The sequence below is a fragment of the Staurois parvus genome, unplaced genomic scaffold (genome assembly GCF_062004578.1).
Source record: "Staurois parvus isolate SC_StPar_1 unplaced genomic scaffold, SC_StPar_1.0 ptg000721l, whole genome shotgun sequence".
NCBI lineage: Eukaryota > Metazoa > Chordata > Amphibia > Anura > Ranidae > Staurois > Staurois parvus.
The window spans coordinates 3,295,705-3,310,199 of NW_028318517.1; the positions used below are offsets into that span (position 1 = coordinate 3,295,705).

Consider the following 14,495-nt stretch of genomic DNA (forward strand, 5'->3'; position numbering starts at 1 on the left):
ACAAAGGTACAGCTGCTCATAAACGGCCAGACCCGGAGGTACATGTACATAGGATAACATAGCTTGGCACTTCCCTAACGCGTATCGTGTGAATACACATCATCATCAGCCCCTCTGATGATGATGTGTATTTTCTTCATGGACACAATCACAAACAAATTCCTGTTCAATCCAAATGATAAAACTGTACTGAGTTAATAAATCAAACGTTGTGTAATTGAGGGCTCATTCACATGGGTGCTGTGGCCTGTAGCGTGGGAATCAGTGGTTGGTTTTTGTGGCTGTCGCCATTAGCATGCAACCTATGTTACACTATGGGAATGCTGCAGGTCATAATTTGACAAGCATATGGTTGCAGGTGTACAGCCCTGAACACACAGTGAGCATTCAGGGCCACTTCCCCACGCCTTCACACTTGTCAGATTAAAACCTGTGTTCATACAGCTGCTGTGTCCCCATAGTGTAACAGGTGGCTCTAGCCTCATAAACAACCCCCTCATTCATGCTGTACAGGTCAGAGGACCTGTGTGAATGTGGCATTTTGTGTTTGTTATATTTATTTTTTCCCAAAGCCCATTAAATTCAATGGGCTGCTTAACATGTGGAAACATGCCACAATACTGCAGGCATGTTATTTTCCAAGTGCGTCGCACCTAACCGCACAGCAGTGTGGTGCCATGCGTATTTGTGGCTGTGAATGGGGCTGTTTTTAATAGACGTGTGTAGGTGCAATAACGTTTCATCATGGTACCTGCGCACATCTACAGAGGGCATTGCATTTCTTTGCTGTGCTGGAAAATGTGTGTTCTTGCATGCATTTCTGCACCACCAATGGTGTGAACAAGTCCCAAGGGCCGGTTCACACTATAGAAACAGTCTAGATGTGTTCCTGATGCATTTTTTTTCATGCCCTTTTGGCATGCATGTTTAGTGTGTTCCAGTACATTTTGGATGCGTTTTGGACATGTTTACATTGCATTTTTGTATCCCTTCCAGTTAGTTTTTTCTACTTTCTTTTTATTCAATGTAGTTAGGGACATGTGCGTTTTAGTACATTCAAGGACGTTTCAATGTGTTCCAGTACAGTTCTGTGCAGAAACAATGCAGCGTGGTCAACTTTGTTTACAGCACCTGCAATGCACCGAAAATGCAAGCGCTGATGTGAACTATGACATTGACAACCATATAACCTTCTTTCTGTGCATTTGTGATGCCGAAAAAGCAACTGAAACACATGTAGTGTGAACTGGCCCTAAAGATTATTAGAGGTAAGGGAACAGGACTGACCAGGAATTGTGAATTCAAACAGACTAGTGGTGATATACAATCAGCAATCGTATAATAATGTGAGATCTGAGCTGTAGCTGATAGAAAATGAGACACATTCACTTGATCAGTAAATAGTTAAAAAGAGTGGGGCGGTGATCCATAGATTTGCATATGGGACAGGTGATGATGGGGTGGGGGAGGGGGTTAAGTTGTATAAGGAGACAGATTTAAAAGAAGATAAAAAAGTTGATTGATCAATATTCCTGGCGCTGACACAACCCAGAAAATTGATCTCCATTTTTTGAACATTCATAAATGTCAAGGAGCTTATAATCTAAGGGCAGAAACTCAGCCATGTACTAGGCCCAATTAACCTAACAGCATGTCTTCTGAGTGTTGGCAGAAACACATCCATACAGGGAAAGCATGCAAACTGGGATGTAGCCATAACTGGGATTAGAACCCATGACCCAAGTGCTGTAAGTTCTGAGCTCTAACCACTAAACCACTGTGGGAGACGCAAATTGAGACACAATGTAAAATAGTTACATTGTTTAAAAATGATAGAGCGAGCGCTGGTCAAATGATATAGACTACTAAAATGGTATTACACAAGATAAATATAACCACGAACAGTAGTGCATGAACTCGTGAAAGGTCATCCACCCCTGTGACAGTGTACTACACTATTAAGCACCTTTCTGGCTCCTGTGGCTGAGCTAATTCCTCCCCAGGACCATTTGGGCACCCACCCTGATGGATGGATGGAGCTGGATGACTAACCCATAGCTGCCAGCATACCGCTGCACCCCCAGATGTGTGATGTGTATAACCCATGCACATTAATACTTTTGTTCTGGTGAGTGTAGACCAGTCCCAAGGGTGGTTTACCTTTCACGAGTTCATGCACTACTGTCCGTCTTGGAGAGACCACACGTGCCATTCATAGGCACTCCCTGAGTTGGTACTCTCACACCAAGGACATTCCATTATTCACGAATGATTATAGGAACTTATTTTAGCACCATTTACCAGTTTACATCATTATTGCAATTCTTTGCACTTTTTGGTTTTTCCATGCGTTCATTATTGACCACATGCATTTATAGCGCTGCACTTGTCTTTAACATAGAATAGTTACATGATTACAGAGAATGAAGATATATAATTATATTGGGAACTTAGAACTAGACATTCCCAATTATTTGAGATATAAGTGTAAATGTTTAACATCTGAAAATAGAATGTAAGACATTCATTAGTAAATGCATCAGTTGTCTCATCATTTTGGAGAAACAGCAAAAAAAAAAATAAATATATAGGAGTACTAATTATGTTACATTCTAAGTATTCTCTTTTGCTAACAGGAAAACACCAATGGTACAAAGCCCGCACTTGTGCGCCATCTAGTGAACATATCCGGTATTGCACCTAAAAATGTGCCAGACGCGATTCCACATTTACTAATAGCAAAGTAGACGTTCGTCAATGAGATTGCTAGACGTCGCTCAGAAGACTGACAGGTCTTGACTGATTTAACTGAGTCTGCCTGAATGGTCAGAGTCTGCTGGTAGACGCACGTCTTAGTAAATCAGGGTCCTGATGTCTCATTACAGAGAACCCCTCACCATAAAATCCTATAGGGGGATAATGGTCAATTATGATAGCAATAAAGATATGTGAAAACAATGAAACTTACACCCAAACACAGAATCAAAATCTTTGAATCCCCTCTTACATACAACCAAAACATGGCTTGCACCACACACATTACATCACGCCATGCATGGCAGAGTGAGAGCAATCATTCTCCATCCATTATTCAGGGTCACCTCTACACCGAGGACCAGGAAAGGCATTTATAGCACCCCCTATGGGCCATTATTGAAGTTTTGTCATCCGCACACACAATTCTAGGGCTGGACATGTTGGGTATCTATTTACTCGGCACAACCTCATTATTTGCAGAAAAAACTAAGTAACAAATGTCATCTATGTGCTCTAAGATTACAATGAATGTATTTGTACTGAAATGTAACATTGATGAACTATTGATTTAATATCATGTGACATAAAGATTGTACCTACCGCCATTTTATTCTGCACGTCCTCTGATTTCAGAAATATATGTTTGGGGGTTTAACTAATCTTCAGGCCTAAAATTTGGATTGTAATATATCTGCTACATACTTCCCATCTCCTGACTTCTTGAAAAACACGGCATAGCAATCCCCCCCCCCCCCGGGAAAGTTCTTGTACGCCCCTTCTGTGTAATGGGGGATTAACCAAATGTCCTCGGGAGATTTGCTGAGCTGATCAAACATTTTACATCGATTTAACATGGAAATTGTTGTGTTTGTTCACTAGTGTGATACGTGTCCTGTGTGTGATCTGTGTCCTGTGTGTGATCTGTGTCCTGTGTGTGATCTGTGTCCTGTGTGTGATCTGTGTCCTGTGTGTGATCTGTGTCCTGTGTGCGATCTGTGTCCTCTGTGTGATCTGTGTCTTGTGTGCGATCCGTGTCCTGTGTGCGATCCGTGTCCTGTGTGCGATCTGTGTCCTGTGTGTGATCCGTGCTGCTCATACTAATGGGGCTGATTTCTCTTTCTGCTTTACAAAGAGAATAAATTGCCAGATTTCTGCTCTGTGTACAGAGTCCTGTGTTGTTAGTAAACACAGAGCCCTTTACTGGAATTCACTGAGCCGATCAGCAGGTTTTTATATAAAAATCAGACCTCTAAGTGTTTGTGAAATCTCCCACCACAAAAGGTACTCAGCCAATGACAGGTCAGGACTCCATTTTTATTCTTCTCCTGATATCAATGGCCAACCCGGTCCCACACTTCATCCACGTCTTTGGGAGCCTCTCATCTCCTTATCAACTGTTTCTTCCATGATGAAGATCAGCCATGGAGTATATCTGAGGTGTATATCAGGGTGTGCTTCTTCCCCACATGAGAGCTGGGATGTCCAGCAACATTCATCTAGAAGACATTTCCCGCACTCAAGGCACTAATACACCTCCAGGGTTGTGTGGGACCCCTGATGTACAGGAAGACAGGACTTCAGTGAGGAACATTTCCCTCACTCAGGACAGGAGAGAGGCTTCTCCCCGTGTGAGATCTCTGATGTTTGTGAAGACTGAACTTCCATGAAAAACATTTCCCACACTCAGGACAGGAATACGGCTTCTCCCCCGTGTGAGATCTTTGATGTGTGTACAGATGGGACTTCTGTGAAAAACATTTCCCGCACTCAGAACAGGAATACGGCCTCTCACCCGTGTGAGATCTCTGATGTGTGTAAAGATTGGACCTCCGTGAAAAACATTTTCCGCACTCAGGACAGGAATATGGCTTTTCACCTGTGTGAGATCTCTGATGTCTGTAAAGATCAGACGTCTGTGAAAAACATTTCCCGCACTCAGGACAGGAATATGGCTTCTGCCCCATGTGAAATCTCTGATGTATGTAAAGCTTGAATTTATCTGAAAAACATTTCCCGCACTCAGAACAAGAATATGAATTTTCCCCTGTGTGAAATCTATGATGTGTATACAGAGATGACTTCTGTGAAAAACATTTCCCGCACACAGGACAGGAATATGGCTTCTCCCCTGTGTGAGATCTTTTATGCACTGTAAGACCGGATTGAAAACAGAAACATTTCCCACACTCAGGACAGGAATATGGCTTTTCAGCTGTGTGAAATCTCTGATGTGTGTAAAGATGGGACTTCTCTGAAAAACATTTCCCACACTCAGGACAGGAAAATGGCTTCTCCCCTGTGTGAGATCTCTGATGTGTGGAAAGATTTGACTTCCTTGAAAAACATTTCCCACACTCAAGACAGGAATGTGGCTTCTCACCTGTGTGAGATCTCTGATGTGTGGAAAGATGAGACTTCTGTGAAAAACATTTCCCACACTCACGACAAGAATACAGCTTCTCCCCCGTGTGAGATCTCTGATGTTTGTGCAGACTGAACTTCTCTGAAAAACATTTCCCACACTCAGGACAGGAATATGGCTTTTCGCCCTTGTGAGATCTCTGATGCTTGAAAAGCTGGGACTTCTGTGAAAAACATTTCCCACACTCAGGACAGGAATACGGCTTCTCCCCCGTGTGAGATCTCTGATGAGTGTAAAGACTGGACTTCTGTGAAAAACATTTCCCGCACTCAGGACAGGAATACGGCTTCTCTCCTGTGTGACATCTTTTATGCCTATTAACAAGGGATTTAGAACTGAAACCCTTCCCGCACTCAGTACAGGAGAAGCTCTTCCCTGTTGGAAGGCCGGCCCGGTCCCGCACAGTCTGAGGTTCCTCAGGATACAAGGAATCTGATGGTCCAGCTACACTGGGTGGTGCCGGATGGACATTGGAGGGAGCCGGGTTTTCTCCTGGACTATACTGTGTGATGTCCTCATCTTCTACTTTCCAGTCTGGAGACAAAGTGAGACAATCCTCGGAGGTTTTCCTCATCTCCCGGCCATGGACTAAAATACAAAGACAAAGAGGATTACTAGACAGGAGCTGATTGGTTCCCCCAAACCAGGACTCCGCCCACATCAGGCAGCTTGGTCTCTGAGGAGCTTACAATTCCACCCTCAAGGGAACTAGGAAATGGCTCCTCTGATCTCCTACCAGGTCATTTCTTTATTCATGGACCTTAGTCAGAGAGTGAGGAAACAACCAGAACTGTCTTTTATAGGAGGGACAGTGATGAGGGGATTATAGGACGAGGGTCCCCACCCCCTCTATCACTCATCGCCATCTTCCCAACACAAGAAGTACTGCACTTCCTTATTTACTCCATGATTTAGTCATGAAGAACAGCGGGGCTGAGCCCCACCAGAGGTCAGAGAGTGAGGATGGGGGGAGAACAACCAAGATGAAGACTGGACTGATCCTGAAGACCACCATCATTGGGGTATTGACTCCTCCCTCATTATCACTTTCTGTTTAAGGGTCCAAAGTTGGAGGATGTTATCACATTATTATCACCATGTAAAAGTCTGTGCTCCAATCACATCATCCGATATAAAATGTCCAGCTGGGAGGAAATGGGTGTAAAAGAAGTAACGCCTATGTAATGTACAACCTATTATATAGGATACAAATGTTAGGACTATACAGTATCAGAAGGATGTAATGTACAACAGAGTATACAGTGTAAGGGTCAGGAGTATGTAATGTACAACATAGAGTATATAGTGCAGGGGTCAGGAGTATGTAATGTACAATATAAATTATACAGTGTAAGGGTCAGGACTCATAATATTGGTATTCAGTAATCAGTGGAACATTAAATGTTTACTGTAGACAAGTTGCAGAGATCCCACACCGCTGCCTCCCATCTCCTGAGACTGCACTCAGTGTCTTGGGTCTGAGACACTACAGACATATCCCTCCACCCGGCACAGCCAGCAGACCACAGAGCAAGGAACCCTGGGAGAAATGTTCTGTCAGAGATCTTACTAGACCCGGACATGGGACAGAATACCCAAATCACTCACCCCAGGTGCCCAGATCTAGTAAAGTCTATAGTGAAAATGAACATATTTCTGCCAGCTGAACCCCAGAACCTCCATAAATCCAGTCTAGATACATAAATTGTGTCTGCAGCACAGAGAAGGAAGATTATCCGAGAGAAATCCAGGAATACAGGACGGGGAACACAGCTCAGGAAAGTGACCAGGGGATTACAGGCTGATATCACCCAGTCCCCGCCCTACTCTGGACCAATCAGTGAGCAGTATGGGTGGAGGAATGGATTTAGTGTTCATGACCCACCTGTGCTGATCTCTGTAGGAGTGTCCTCCTCTATAAATGTCCCCGTTATTCCATCCTCCTCCATAGACTGCTGATCATCCCTCACATACGCCTCTTCTTCTTCTGCTTTCACCTCAAATTCTATATCGATTGGATCTCCACTCTAAATCAAGGAAATGAGAGAAAATATCATCTGTAAAATGTAAGATTTATGATTGTGACATCACACACAAAATCCACACATTGTCTTCATGAGTTCATGTTCTAGACCAGCAATGGGCAAACTACGGCCCGGTGGACCTTTTAATCCGGCTCGCGGAGCGTGATACTGTCAGGATGGCTGTCAGGATGTGTGTAGGAGGGGCAGCGTGACGAACGTGAGGGGAGCTAGGCTCCTCTCACAGTCCGCCCTGAAGACCGGTGTAGCATGAAAATCTGTCTCCTATGAGGATCTGTCCCCCTCGACGTATCTGCGCATGTGCCGGAGATCGCCGATCGGCTGCTAATGCCTGAAACTGGCACATGCGCAGATACGTCGAGGGGGACAGATCCTCATAGGAGACAGATTTTCATGCTACACCGGAACAGTGAGAGGAACGCGCGGAGCAAAGGTAAGTGACTTGACAGGGGGGACTTGGGGACTTAATATGGGGAATGAATTACTATATGGGGGATGAATTACTATGGGGGATGAATTACTATGGGGGATGAATTACTATATGGGGGGTGAATTACTATATGGGGGATGAATTACTATATGGGGAATGAATTACTATATGGGGGATGAATTAATATGGGGGATGAATTACTATATGGGGGATGAATTACTATGGGGGATGAATTACTATGGGGGATGAATTACTATGGGGGATGAATTACTATATGGGGGATGAATTACTATGGGGGATGAATTACTATATGGGGGATGAATTACTATATGGTGTGACAGTAGGCAGGTGAAATCACCTGGTTGCGTCCTGGATGGACGATATATTTGTCCGAGGTTCAGGGTTTATGGGGATTTGTACCACTAGAGGGAAGTGCTGAGTCCTTCAGCACTGAAGTAATGAGCCCAGCTGAAGGTAGTGGGCTCATTAACACTTGTATAAAGCTTCCCAGAGTGCTTAGGGAGTTGCTCCACCCTGGAACCAGATCTGTGCCTGAACTGTCTGGGAAGCTGACCTGTTACCTGTGTGCAGAAAGACCAAAGCCTGTGTGGCTAACCTCCCAGTACTAGCAACTAGGTATAGCAGCAGGCTGTACCTAGTGGGTAGCTAGGGAAAAGCTGTTGTTGCAGTAAGTAGCCAAGTTGGCCAGGATTTATTTTGATGTTTCTTTTGTTTATCATTTTTTCTGTAAATATTGTAAATAAATTGCACCTGTTTGTGTTCACCTCCACTATTGTTGTGCTGTGCCTATCTTTTTTTGTGTTGTGCACCCATCCAGGGGGTCACACACACCCGCTGCCGAGCTAACCCTGTTGCATATGGTGGAGGACGGCGGGCAGTTGTGGTAACTAAAGGCCAGCATGGAGGAGATAATCAGACAGTTGGCTCTGGCAAATGCCAATCAACAACAGGCAAATGCCAATCAACAGCAGGCAAATGCAAGTTTCCAGCAGAGCATTGCAGCCCAGCAGAAGGCCTTGGAACAAGCAGAGGTCCGCCATAGGGAATTGCTGGTGCAACAGGACCAGAAACACCAGAAACAAATTGAGGCTGTTTTGAAGCAGCTCCAGCAGAGGCAGCAGACTGAGGCTGATTCTGGTAAAACACCATCATTTTCTGCGGGCCGTTTATTGCCAAAAATGACGGGAGAGGATGATCCGGAGGTGTTTCTAACCACCTTTGAAAGGACTGCTGAAAGGAAAAAGTGGCCTAAAGAACAGTGGGCTGGATTGATGGCCCCATTATTAACTGGAGAGTCGCAAAAAGCTTGCTATGATCTGGAGCCGGACCAAGCCAAAAACTATGATGTGCTAAAAGTGGAAATTTTGGCCCGGTTGGGTGTTACCCTCGCTGTCCGTGCTCAGCGGGTACATAATTGGACTTTTCGGCTTGGGAAACCTCCCAGGTCACAGATGTATGATCTCATTCACCTGAGCAGGAAGTGGCTGCAGCCAGAGACTTTGACCGCCCCATAAATTGTGGAACGTGTCGTCATGGATCGGTTCCTAAGGTCTCTGCCTAATACTATTCAAAAGTGGGTCAGCCATGGAGACCCAGAAACTGCAGACAAGCTGGTGGATCTAGTGGAGAGATACTTGGCTACTGAGAACCTGACCTCCTCTTCCAGAGACTCACAGACTTTCCACCCTAAGACCAGACCATCCCCAGCGGCGGGTAAGATGACTACAAGGGGTGAGGGTGGAGAGGGTGGGAGTATTACCCAATGTCTGGCAAGAGCGGCCAGGAAGGCCAAGGCCGCAAGAAGCGGTGAAAAAAATTATTTGTTACCGCTGCCGGCAAGAGGGACATATTGCAGCCAATTGCCCAGTGGTGGATGAGCCTATGCAGTGTGACTTTCTGAGCAATAGACGTCAGTCGCTGTTTGCGACAGTGGTATGCACGGCCAGCCCAGGCACTGAGAAACATTTGTGCAAAATGACTGTTAATGGAAATAATATTGTGGGGTTGCTGGATTCAGGTAGCCTGGTAACCTTGATAAGAGAGGAGATGGTCACTACCAAGGTCTCTGGGCATAAAAAGGTGGCAGTGATTTGTGTGCATGGGGACACTAGGGAGTATCCCGTGGCTACTGTGTTTTTTGAGACCCCCAAAGGTAACCTGTCTCATCAGGTAGGATTGGTACCTCATTTACCACATGATGCCATTGTGGGGAGGGATTTTCCAAAATTCTGGGAACTCTGGGATTGTTCTGACCCCCCCACTGTCTCCCCTGCAGACCAGGAAGGTGAATCCCAGAAAGCGTCTGAGTGTGGTGAGGTCTCTCCCAAGTTCCCCTTGTCGGTACTAGCTGGGGAGACCCAAGGAACTGGGGAGGAGCCCGCCTCCTCAGCTGAAAATCTGCCGGTTGTGGATTTCTCGGATTTAGAGGTGCATAGGGAAAATTTTGCCACCGAACAGCTGAAAGACCCCACACTGATAAAAGCCCGGGAAAATGTAGTAAAAGTAGATGGCCAACTAGTGAGTCCTGAGAAAACTGCTGCTTATCCATACTTCCTTGTGGAAAGGGACCTACTCTATCGAGTTGCTCAGGGGGCAGAAGAAACCATTGAGCAACTGGTGGTGCCCAGACCTTACAGGAAGTTGGTGTTGGAGTTGGCCCATGGACACATCCTTGGGGGTCATTTGGGGGCGGAGAAAACACGGGAAAGAGTACTGCAGCGGTTCTATTGGCCTGGGGTCATTAAGGAGGTGGAAAATTACTGTTCCTCTTGCCCTGTGTGTCAGAAGTCGGCCCCTATGCCCCATTTCCGTAGTCCACTGGTACCTCTTCCCATCATTGAGGTCCCCTTTGAAAGGATTGCCATGGATTTGGTAGGTCCGCTGGTGAAATCCGCTAGGGGGCATCAGTACATGTTGGTCATACTCGACTATGCCACCCGCTATCCAGAAGCAATTCCACTCCGAAATACCTCGGCCAAGACAATAGCTAAGGAGCTATTCCTCGTTTTCAGCCGAGTGGGTATTTCAAAGGAACTGCTGACGGACCAGGGAACCCCCTTTATGTCCCGGGTGATGAAAGAGCTGTGCAAACTGTTCAAGGTAAAACAGTTGCGCACCTCTGTGTATCATCCCCAAACTGACGGGTTGGTGGAAAGGTTCAACAAAACCCTGAAACAAATGCTAAGGAAGGTGGTAGATAAGGATGGAAAGGGTTGGGATTATTTAGTACCCTATTTGATGTTTGCCATCCGGGAGGTACCCCAGTCCTCCACAGGGTTTTCTCCGTTTGAGTTGCTCTATGGGAGACACCCAAGGGGGCTGTTAGATATCGCCAAGGAAACTTGGGAAAGTGAGAGTTCTCCCCACCGGAGTGTGATTGAGCACGTCGCCCAAATGCAAGATAGAATTGCCCAGGTCATGCCTATCGTAAAGGAACATTTGTCCCAAGCACAGTTAGCGCAGCAGAGGGTGTACAATCCCCCCCGCCCAGACCAGGTCGTTTGCTGAAGGAGATAGAGTGCTAGTGCTAATCCCTACGGTTGAAAGCAAATTCCTGGCCAAATGGCATGGCCCATACGAGGTGATTGAGAAAGTGAGTGAGGTGAATTACAGGGTCAGACAACCAGGAAGGCGGAAACCGGAGCAGATCTACCACATTAATCTGCTAAAGGCCTGGAGGGACAGGGAATCCCTAGTTGCTGAGGGTTTGTCACCAGCGCCATCTAACTGCTTGGTTCCGGAGGTTGGAATAACAGTCACGTTGTCTACAAATCAAAAACAGGAGGCTAAAGAGTTTGTGCTCCGCAACACAGAGGTTTTTTCTGAGCTGCCGGGACAAACCTCAGGGGTGGAGCATGACATTATCACCCCACCGGGTGAAAGAGTAAAACTGAAACCCTATAGAATCCCAGAGGCTCGACGGGAGGCAATACGTGGGGAAGTACAGAGAATGCTAGATTTGGGGGTGATAGAGGAGTCCCAAAGTGACTGGTCCAGCCCCATAGTGTTGGTGCCCAAACCAGATGGGAGCTGGCGATTTTGTAACGACTTTCGACAGTTGAATAAAGTTACAAAATTTGACACCTACCCCATGCCAAGGATAGATGAACTAATCGACCGACTGGGAGCAGCCCGGTACATGACAACACTAGACTTGACAAAAGGTTATTGGCAAATTCCCCTAGCTAAGTCGGCAAAGGAGAAGACTGCATTTGTAACCCCAGAAGGGTCATTCCAGTATAAAAGAATGCCGTTCGGGTTACAGAATGCACCGGCCACCTTTCAGCGAAAAATGGATCAGATTCTTCGTCCCCATCAGAAGTATGCTGCAGCGTACTTGGACGATGTGATTATCCATAGCGCAGACTGGGCCTCACATTTGCCAAAAGTTCAGGCTGTGCTAGACTCAATACGGAAAGCTGGGTTTACGGCCAACCCAAAAGTGTACGATTGGACAGGAGGAGGCCAGGTACCTTGGGTACACTATTGGGAGAGGGGTAATAAAACCTCAGATAAACAAAGTGGAAGCGATACAGAGTTGGCCACGCCCAAATAACAAAAAGCAGGTACGGGCTTTTCTAGGAATTGCTGGCTACTATCGGCGATTCATCCCCCATTTTGCTTCTCTGGCAGTGTCCCTGACCAACCTGACAAAAGGGAAGGAGTCTGTCATGGTTAAGTGGTCCCCTGATGCTGAAGCAGCCTTCCAGTCTTTAAAAAGGGCCTTATGTAGCCAGCCTGTTAGGAATGGACTGGCCAGCAATGGTGGGACTCACCTGCCTTTTGATCTGCAGTACCAGGGCTGGCCAGCGGGTGCTCCCAGCAATCAGAGACTCAACCTTTCAGCCAGCTAACACCTGGAACTGATGATACTGGTGTATTTAAGGGATGGCCAGACTTGCAGACTCTGCCTTGGTGTTGTGTTTGTCCTGGGCCCTGTATCTGTCCTGCATCCTGTTTCTGTTCCTTTGCTGACTTCTCCTGCTCTGATCCTGGCTTGTGACCCTGACCATCCCTCTGTCTGACCCTCTGTACTACGCTGCTTGCTACCTGTTCTGATCCCTGGCTTGTGACCCGGACCATCCCGCTGCCTGACCCTCTGTACTATGCTGCTTGCTACCTGCTGAACCTGGCCTGTGACCCCGACCATTCTCCGCTTGCTCCCCCTGTACCTACCTGCCCAATTGATATTGACCCGGCCTGCCTGACGACGCTTGCTTGTATATACTGTTATCTGTGGGTGGTTTGGTTTGTTTGCACTGTGTTATGTTTAGTATTGCACTGCGTTTATGTTTGTACTGTTAGTGTTAATAAATTATATTGTTTATAACATATCTGAGGTCTGCGTTTCCCTGCTTCAGTCACACACCTCTGGTCATACCTGGGAGCCCTGACACAGCCAGTCCTATACTCACCAGACTTCTCAAAAGACTTTGTGGTCCAGACGGATGCATCCAATGTTGGCTTAGGAGCGGTGCTGTCCCAGGTTTGGAAGGGGGAGGGGCACCCGGTTATCTACCTCAGCAGAAAGCTAAAATCTCACGAGGAAAATTACGCCACCATTGAGAAGGAGTGTTTAGCGGTAAAGTGGGCTCTAGATTCCCTTCGGTACTATCTGCTGGGCAGACACTTTGACCTGATCACAGATCACGCTCCCCTGAAATGGATGGCTCAAAATAAGGAGACCAATAGAAGGGTAAATAGGTGGTTTCTGGCCCTACAAGAATTTACCTTCATGGTGAAGCATCGCCCTGGAGTCCAGATGGGAAATGTGGATGCTTTATCCCGGGTTCATGCCTGCCTGGCTACTGGTGTTACAACCCCAAGGTTGAAACAAGAGGGGGGGGTATGTGACAGTAGGCAGGTGAAATCACCTGGTTGTGTCCTGGATGGACAATACATTTGTCCGAGGTTCAGGCTTTATGGGGATTTGTCCCACTAGAGGGAAGTGCTGAGTCCTTTAGTACTGAGGTAATGAGCCCAGCTGAAGGTAGTGGGCTCATTAACACCTGTATAAAACTTCCCAGAGTGCTTAGGGAGTTGCTCCAACCTGGAACCAGATCTATGCCTGAACTGACTGGGGAGCAAACATCTTATCTGTGTGCAGGGAGACAACAGCCTGTGTGGATAAGCCTCCAACTACTAGCACTAGGTATTGCATCAGGCTGTACCTAGTGGGTAGCTAGGGAAAGCTGTTGGTACAGTAAGTAGCCAAGTTGGCCAGGATTTAATTTGATGTTTCTTTTTGGTTTGACATTTTTGTACATATTGTAAATAAACTGCACCTTTTTGTTTTTTCACCTCCACTGTTGTTGTGCTGTGCCTGTCTTTTTGTGTTGTGCACCCATCCAGGGGGTCACACACACCCACTGCTGAGCTAATCCCGTTACACACTCAATATTAAATGACATAAGAATGTGAATCAATGCAAAAAAAAAAACATCCGTGAATATTCAAAATATAAAGTCCATGCAAGTGAAACTGTCAAAAGGTGATCTTCACTCAAACAAATCCTCAAATGTCAGCAATGCCTGCTCCCCTCCACACACTGACCACACAGGGCCAAAGGCTAGTAACCTCCTCTGTACCAGATCCTCATAAATATGCTCCTCATCCAGGGACCACAGGATAAATGGGGATCCTCCCAAGCGTACCTTATCCACTCCACCTCCCCTCCAGGACATATAAGTGACACAGAAAGATCCTTCCATAGTGCAGTATTGTTTATTGTAAGAATGGATAAAAGTTCTATTGCATCACGTGTAATTCCCAGACACATCAGCCTGTCACCACATCCTATGGGTGTACTGCATGGTATCTGGGG

At 46.3% G+C, this 14,495-nt stretch overlaps 1 protein-coding gene across 1 annotated transcript in view; it reads right to left on the bottom strand.

Annotated features, from left to right (window-relative positions):
- Positions 1–3,309: 3,309 nt before the first annotated feature.
- LOC149445445 (uncharacterized) overlaps positions 3,310–14,495 on the bottom strand; it is a 59,851-nt gene continuing 48,665 nt past the window's right edge. The window contains 1 exon segment of the mRNA XM_089653842.1: positions 3,310–5,547. Coding sequence (XP_089509968.1) covers positions 4,335–5,547 — 1,213 coding nt within the window. The 3' untranslated portion in view covers positions 3,310–4,334.